General features: G+C 41.7%; 1 protein-coding gene across 1 annotated transcript; it reads right to left on the reverse strand.

Annotated features, from left to right (window-relative positions):
• Positions 1-202: 202 nt before the first annotated feature.
• On the reverse strand, positions 203-8,269 carry dmbx1a (diencephalon/mesencephalon homeobox 1a). Its single transcript, XM_056390549.1, has 5 exons — positions 7,977-8,269; positions 4,284-4,453; positions 3,848-4,026; positions 2,689-3,088; positions 203-2,522 (listed from the first exon to the last, which is right to left on the reverse strand). The coding sequence occupies exons 2-5, from the start codon at positions 4,435-4,437 to the stop codon at positions 2,083-2,085; spliced, it is 1,173 nt and encodes a 390-aa protein (XP_056246524.1). The 5' UTR covers positions 4,438-4,453; positions 7,977-8,269; the 3' UTR covers positions 203-2,082.
• Between the last annotated feature and the right edge of the window lie 439 nt (positions 8,270-8,708).

Below are 8,708 nucleotides of genomic sequence, written 5' to 3' on the forward strand. Positions count from 1 at the left end.
TGTGCACTCGATCAATACATTTTCTAGTTTGTTTAATACTCACTGAAAGATTACACCATTAAAATGCAAGATCCTAAACCTTATATCTACTTGTTGTATTTCTAAATTCATGCAGTTTAATGGACTAACTGTAGCACACCACCCATGTCAAAGTGTGGTCATTACCCAATATTCAGCACAGATAGAGAAGTCTTGATTGTAAAGATCTTCAAGCAATGTTTTTATTTGATGATTATTTTACAACAACACTAGTTCAAGTCTACATTGTTAGGGAGGAGTAAAGGAAAACAACACTGCTGATGGTCCGATCACTTTCTCCTCCAACAATAGAAATCTATCTACCACTGGACCAAGTAGTTTGACAGAGACAGTCGGGGAGACGGCATTAGAATAAGAGCGACAACAGAACTCAAATAGAGTCAAGACAGCAGTACACAGAGAACTCGGCTCAATTATTCACTGAAATCTTTTCACCTTCTTTGACTTCAGTCTGGATTGATTGCAAACTACAGAAGGTGGCAGTTTTCCAACTATCCAAATTTGTTCCACTGCTTATTTTAGGTCAAACCCAGAGAAGAAACTGAACACACTTAAAATATTAATTCAACCCAGAATCGGTACACAGACAACCAAGAGAGGAGGGGGAGACGGGGCTGTCGGTGAGCTCAGCAAATACAATCTTACAATCTGACAGCTAAAGAAATTTTATCCGAGACAGAGTCCATTATCAATTATACAACATAATAGGAACTTTACAATTACCCTACCAGTAAACATTAATAGATAAACTTTTTTATATTTTACATATTAAAATAATGTGCATTTTTTTTCATATGAAGACTTTACTTGCCAGAACACATGAACAGAAAACATCAGAGACGTGTGTGATTCTCCTCACCAAGTGCTAACAGTCCGCCTGACTTTCAATGAAAAGCTGCATGTTTCCTCAAGAGAATATTAAGGCAAGAATAACTGCTGAGAAAATATGAGTCAAGACAGTATTTATCCAATAGTCCAAATGTGTTTAGCATATCATTGTGTATTCAATGGAAATTGATTTACATTGAATACAAAATGATTTCCAATTGATGTCAGTCATGCTGCTACCTTAATTGAACGTTAGTGTACAGACCTTTTGAATTTATAAAGGCTGCTTTAAATGGTATGCATGTTCATAATTGCATTTGCCCCAGCTCCCTCAGCCCAGGGCAAAATGTAATTAAAAGCTTTGAGAATTTAGTCACTGAAATCATTTTCTCATTATCAAGCCAGCCTCTGTACAAAGTGGCATATTACTGGCCATTAAACTGGTAAATTAGTCACGTTTAATTATGCTGTTGAGGACAACATGGCTTGGGTTTATTTTTATTTATGTGCTGTTATGTAGTACATGCTATGTACATAACCACGTTTCTTAATTGAAATGTCAATGGTCCTTTGACAGAAATGGTCTCTTTGCTGCACGAACGGGATCTTTTTTTTCCTGCTGGCTAACTGAGCCTAATTCCTCTAAAAGTGCCTCATTTCTTCACATTATTCTTGTAAACATTGTTTGCATTTTCTTTTTAAACTGAGTGCATCCATCATCAGCTGTTCACATCATCTTTAGTGATTCTTTTTTTTTTTTTTTTTTTTAAGTATTTCAGATGTTAGGAAGGTCCAACTTTACATGTCTGTTGGAAACGTCATCTTGAGTCTGGAATACATTTGTTGTCCTTTGAGTTGGGACATTCACTTGATCCGCTGCATCTTTTTCTAGCGATGTTGAGTATCTTATGGGTTTTGTTTTCCCAAGGATGTTCTTTTGGACCTTGAGCTGCAACAGAAGCTAACAGGAGTCAAACAAGCCGTGGAGGTGTGGTTTGTCTTTAAAAGCTGTTGAATGGAGTTCTGTAGGTCCAGTGCATGTTGGCATGTTTTATTTTTGGACATCTCTGCATGTCGTGTGCCCATCTGCTCAAGTAGGGGTCAGTATACAGCCCCTAAAGACCTATCACAGTCACATAGACACACAGTTGGATGGGATGATTTGTAGGCCGAGGCTGTGGCCTAGTTTACATTGTCCTCCATACAATCTGATTCTCAGTTAGACATTGTGTCCAGTCCCAGTGAGGCAGCGTGTTGTTTGGCCCTCAGACGCAGGTTTTCGATGCTTGTGGTCTTGCTGTTGTGGCTGGTGAGGCTGCCGGCAGCCGACGCCTGAAGCAGCGGGCTGTTCCACACCTGCTGGGCATGGTGGGACAGGGACTGGTAGTAGGACTGACAGGGCAGAGAGCCAAGCGGCGCAGGGGGCATGTTAACATTCATTCCCAGGTAGGGGAGTGAAGACGGGGCCGCGAGGTCAAAAGCAGGGTAGTGCACCAGGTTGTTGGTGGCGGCCATGTGCTGGCGGAACTGCTCCTGCAGACGAAACAGGCTGAGAGGAGAGGAAGAGTAAGAGTGGCTCTGAGAGAGAGGCCCGCTGCTGGCCAGGCCACTGCTGGAGGAGGAGGGGGTCACGGATGGAGAGACCAGGGGAGAGTCTGGACAGGGAGAAGAGGGGATTAAGTTGTTAGTACATAAATGTAATTATTAGTCAGCTGATGAGTAGAGTGTTGCAGATGTAGGATGCTATCTGTTTCACATGTTTGTGAAAGATAAAGAAAGGAATTCAGCTCTTAGTCAAAATAAAGCACCCTAGGTTCTTACCTGGTTTAGGGCTGAGTCTTTTGCAGGGGGACACGTCCCCAGGTGTCACTGCTCTCTCACACTTTATCTCCTCTCTTTGAGATTTACTCTCATCCTCCTTATCTGTGTTATCATTATCCTCCGTCGCCGACTCGCTGCCTGAATGTTCTGCCGACGTGACGTTCAGCTCCATGTCCAGCGGTACAGGACGGACCACAGGACCTTCTGTCTCCAGAGAGGATGAAGAGGAGGAGGAGGATGAAGGAGGCAGCTGGGTGTCAGGAAGGATGGTGGTGGAGGGAGGTGCATCCTCCTTCTCACTTCCTCCTTCGCCTGATGCCTCCTTCTGCTTTTGAAGCTGCTCCTTCTGGAGGCTCCGTTGCTTCTTGCGGAACTTGGCTCTGCGGTTCTTAAACCAAACCTGATGGCAGAGGAGAGAAGAGCGAGTTAGAGGCAGAACAAGCAGAAAAGATGTGCAGCAGTGGATGAAACCTGTAGCAGAGACTTCAATGGACACCAAATGGCTGATTTGAGTTGGCATCAAATAATTAAATGGCATATGAAAAGCACCAAAAGTAAAAAAGAATTATCTTAAAGTTTAAAAGCAAATGTTAATAGTATTTAAATTGACACTATATTTTTGAATTTATTGTATTCAGATGAATAACCTGCATTTCCTTTGTGCAAGCCTAAATGAGAAGCTTCACTGAGTATGAGAGAAGCAAAAAGAACACCCCCTAAAAGTATATGTATGGGTTTTTTTTCTTATTTCTGTATTTATAATAATGCAGTCAGTATCTTCAGCTCAAATTGTGTAAAGCTGAGGGTTTTTATAATTAATGCAGATCACAGTTAAAGTAGGCAAATCCTTTTTTTCTTTTTCTATTATTTTGATTCATCTCATCACTTCTTTACCTCTAATTAAAAAAATCTCATACCAGAAACATAGATCAGTCCACCCCTGCGAATTTAGGTTGGTACAAATACTAGATAAAACTTTATTAGTCCCCATGACAATACAAAATCTCACATTAAAATGAGAGAAATGCTGTAATAAAAGGCTCATGCATAAAACCAAAATTAAGCTTAATAAAGCTCCTCTGAATTCACTATTGACAAACAAATCCATATTGGCGCATTTCGTCTTCTGCACAGTGATTTCTCTTCAGGACAGGCCTACCTGCACGCGGGCCTCGGGCAGATTGGTACACATAGCCAGCCGCTCCCTCATCACCACATCTGGATAGTGGGTCTTCTGGAAAGTCTTCTCCAGCGCTTCCAGTTGCTGCGCTGTGAAGGCCGTGCGGCTCCGGCGCTGTTTGCGGTGCTGAGAGCCGTAGCGAGCCTCCAGGATGATGTCTTGAAATGCGCAGCCGTTGGAAGGGAAAACACACGGCAAGTTTTATTTTACTGGGCGAATGGGATCAGGGAAGCCTACTTTATTTGCATCGTGAATGTCCAAATATTAAACATGCACATGATTTAGTCAGGCTTTACAAATAAAGATGCATGCAGGGTTAAAGCTTCTGAGTCTGTTGTGTATGTCCGTACAGAAGGTGTGTGTGTGTATGTGCAAGAGAGAGAGAGAGGGAGAGAGAGAGCATGCACTCAATTACCAGCTAGTCTCTCGGCCAGTGTAAGCGCGTGCACGGACGGCCGGTAGTCGGGCGCGTGCTGTGCCTGTTGCGCTGCCTGCTGGTGCAGGTTGTACATGGCGCTGAGGGAGTTCATGGCGTGCAGAGAGTAGCCGTTCACCCCGTAGTGCTGCATGTTGAGAGGTCGCTACCTGCGGAACAGAGGAGAGAATGGTTGTGAGTTGCAGATACGAGAAGGCGGGAGTTCAGGGTTTTTATTCAAGGGCGCGTGGCAACTGATGGATGCGGTGTGACGCTATTGAACATGTGATCTTCAACCCACTCCCCGTTTTTTTTATGAGATACAAGAAACGCATTCAAAGACAATCTATTAATAGGTGGTCCAGTGATATGACACACACGAGCTTTCTGTTTTTGGTTAATGACTGCAGGTCCACGCGCTGAAGGGCCAACAGATTTTAATGTGCCCACTCAGACAAAAGTGTTATCCATTAACATCCAATTATCACTGTGTTCATTCCATTAATTATACAAAAGACTTTTAATTGGGGTAATTATCAGTCGTTCCCATAATGAACCGAAACGGATGCCTTATTCATGAATTTATTCACGTTGCTGTGATTCTGGAGAAGCCAAATCCCCATTGAAAACGTCGCTTTGACAGATCAAGGCTTTGATGAAATGTGTTGGAAAATGATATAAGGAGATTTGTTCCGGGTCTCGGTGGCAAAACCTGCAACCGGATACCAGGATTATTTTTAATGGGCTATGATTACGGAAATGCTATTTTCAGTGCTGTTCGATTATAGTGACGGTCTTTTCACATTAAAAAACAATTGTGTTGCAACATTTAAAAGCGACGTTTGCAATTTAATATTCTTTAGTTTTTGTTACTATAATAGGCCGAAATATTTAAAGCTTTTATACTGATACGAACAGATTCATTTCTTAAAGGAAACATCCATGTCAGAGTCTTTCAAAAGGTGGGCTAGCACTTTCCAAAACTCTATTTTGTAGTTCTCCTTCACGGCCGAGATTTTCATAGATGAAACGCTTGAGGACACGATTAGATATGTATTAGTACGGAGGAGGCTGCAGGAGGGGAGATCTCGGAGGCCCAAACAGTTATTATAACTATTACAGAGAGACCACAGGGAAAAGATATAAATCTTTCTGCTGTATGACAGGTACAGTATCCAGGGAACTGTCTGACTTCTTGGATTCAGAACAGATAACTTGTAAAATATTTTTAGACAGAAGTTTAAGGTTTTACTAGTTTTGGTTTTATTTAATTTGATCAATTTCCAACAATTTTAGTGTGTATGGACCTAAACTGTAAATGTCAACACATTAGGGTAATTATCAACAAGAAATCAGCATTTGATGTAATTCCAGATAAATTTTATCCATGCTCTGAAATTAGACAGGATATTAGTTGTAGGCTAATTAGAAAATTAATTTATGTTAATTTAACTGAGGTTGGACTCTTTAACGTAACATTATCACTGGTTGGCATCTTTGGATTATAACTTCATAATTCTTGTAAAATTGAAATTTAAGCATTTCATTTCCGTAGGCTATTATTATTATTAGTATTATTATTATTATTGTCAATATTAATATTAATATTATTATGATTACAGGCCTATTACAAAACCTTGGCTATTTTATAAAACAGAAATGTGGGTGGTCGTTCTTGTAAAAGGCGCTTTTTTCTGTCCATTTCTCAGTTTGTCAGTGCAGTGCATAGACCGAGCGTGTGTGTGTGTGTGTGTGTGTGTGTGTGTGTGTGTGTGTGTGTGTGTGTGTGTGTGTGTGTGTGTGTGTGTGTGTGTGTGTGTGTGTGTGTGTGTGTGTATGCCCGCAGTGCCCATTCCCAGCCTATTAAGTGGCTGCGGCGGCTGATGAATGTGATCAGAGGGCAGTGGGGAATAGTTTAATTCGCCGGGACAGAAGGTGCTTCGCTAAACATTTACTTTACTCCCCCAAGTATTTGAGTTGAATGGGCCCCCCTCCCCGTCTCCCCCCTCCCCTTCCCCTCTCTGGCGGCCTCTTATCCCATCGCCCCGGGGCAACGTTTTGGCTGAGATGTATGGCTTCTCCGCGGGTAAAAATATGCATGTTGATCCCCATTTGGCTCCCCGTCTAATGGAAGTGCAAATAGGTTTCGACTGCGAGGCCCTCCATTTATCATCAACGCTGACACGGACGGACGTACAGTGGGACTGGGTGGTTAGCTCTGGGTTGGAGTTCCCGCGTGTGCGCGTGTGTTCGCGCGCAGGCACCTGTGCGTGTGTTCTGGTAATAGACTAATGATTTTTTTTTTTGTTGTTTCTTCATGTTTTCTTTTAAATTAAAGGTGTACATTTTAATCTGATTAAGGCTCAAATCACACAAAATTGATGAGGGAAAAACACACCCCATGATGTTTCTCAACATATTTTTATTTGTTTACACCTGCCTGCCTGGATCACTGATAGAAGTTTGAGAGATTTAAACGTCTACAATTGATTTTATTCTCACTTTTTGCAGCATGTAATAACGCTGCAAAGAAATGTAGCCCATCTGGATGTTTTTAGTCTTGCTGTGCAGTTAAACTTTTGAGCTTTAAGCCTGCCTTCTCAGGATTACCAGCTTCATATGTACCACTACATCTCTGGTTATAGCCTGTATCCTCCTGCCCATATCAAATTCAGCACAATAGCTCATCACTGTGAGCCCGTCAGTGCTGTTATTGTCATTCATAAGCCTCGATCTGCTCCAGGCTCTGGGCCCTCCTGGCAGCCCTGCTCAATGCTTCGATTATCAGACCGTCATTATGTAAATTGGCATGTACAGTTCAACTCTTTGATCCGACTAAATTAGGAAAAATGTTATTTGCTAACAGCCCTGAGGGGCAGGAGTCGACCTGACAATCTGCTCTTTGCTGTGTCACTAGTGTAAACTGTCAGAGGGCGAGGAGCATCTTTGATTTTTCTCTGACATGTTATTATGAAGGATATTTGTTATGCAGAACCCGAGTTGAAATTTAAAGGGATTTTATTTTATTTACAACATTTATCAAGTCTGTTAAAGAGAATCCAATGTCACTGGCACAGAAGCTGATTATTTTTGTCACATTTTGTGTGTATACAGCACACAACGTTTTAATAAGAGGAAGAAAAAACCTCACGTTATGTTTCTCTGTAAATTTGATTCGGTGTCACTTCACAGTGATTATGTCCTTTCTAATGGTAAACTCCAAAGTGTTCCCTTTCAGAAGAGACCACGGTCCTGGAACGAACTATTTTATTTTGGGTGTCACTGAGCTCGCGCAAAACAAGGAGGTTCTTGGTAAGGGTTAACTTATTACAAGCTTTTTTTTATTTATTTATTTTATTTAATTTAACCAATTATTAATAATGTTGTCGTTATGAATTTCAGCTCTCCAATCATACATTTTGGGTGCACATAAGACTATCCACATTTAATAAAACATAAATTTCCAAACTGTTTTTCCTCACCAAATGACAAAATAAATCCAGGCAACATTTGTCACAGTTACTAGAATAACATGTACCAAATCACCACAGCACCCTGTGGGTAAACAAACCACAACCTCAAATTATGTCAGAGTGACTGAGGGACAGGTTTTTACTACATGAACAGACAAGCGTTTTTGACACAGTTTTAAAAAGCACAAATACTGAACAGAGATTGTAAAGGAGTTTTTACCTCTTGTGTCTTTTCTGCCACTTCCTCGCAGACGGCACAGAGAATCCAAGCTCCTCAACTTCTTCAGGCTTCAGCTTTCTCTTCTGCTCGTGCAGCTGCTGCGTGTCGGTTTTTTTAGTGCCCACTTTTCTCCGTCCTTTTGTCCGGTTTGAATTGAACAAGTCAGGGCAGTGAAAAAGTCATCCAGTCTGTTGCTTCAACTTCAAGTCCGGTCGCTCGCTCACGCTCCACCTGCACAGAGCTCTGTCTCCTTTCCTCGTGCTGATTTCTCCGCGTCTCGTGCAGACGTGGGAAGCCGCCATCTGCTGGTGCGCGAGAGCCCGGTGGAGGGATTTTAAGGGCAGCCTCGCGGGGGCCAGGCTGGCTTTCTATTGGCTCTCCGCGCTGTCAGTCACGTAAAGAAGATAGTTGATCGTTCAGCGGCAGGCTTTGGTGCACTGACTTCTGGAGTTATTTTCAAATATGATCAATTTAAGCACATTATGTCCGCTAAATCCCTCCGTGTCTGTCTACACGTTTTTTTATTCTCCCTGATAAACAAACTGCAGAAGTGAGGGGTGAAGCTTTTTTAATGGATCCATTTTGGCAGATGTGTAGATATTGCTTTTCTTCATGATATTATTAAAATAATAGGCTGCATTTTATTTTTGTTGTTGTTGTTTTTTGGGGTTTTTTTTTTTTTTTGGAAATGTGAGCTGTAATTTGATTCAAACATGATGGCTCTCCTGAACC

This window comes from Seriola aureovittata, chromosome 12 (assembly GCF_021018895.1).
Source record: "Seriola aureovittata isolate HTS-2021-v1 ecotype China chromosome 12, ASM2101889v1, whole genome shotgun sequence".
In the NCBI taxonomy this organism is placed as follows: domain Eukaryota; kingdom Metazoa; phylum Chordata; class Actinopteri; order Carangiformes; family Carangidae; genus Seriola; species Seriola aureovittata.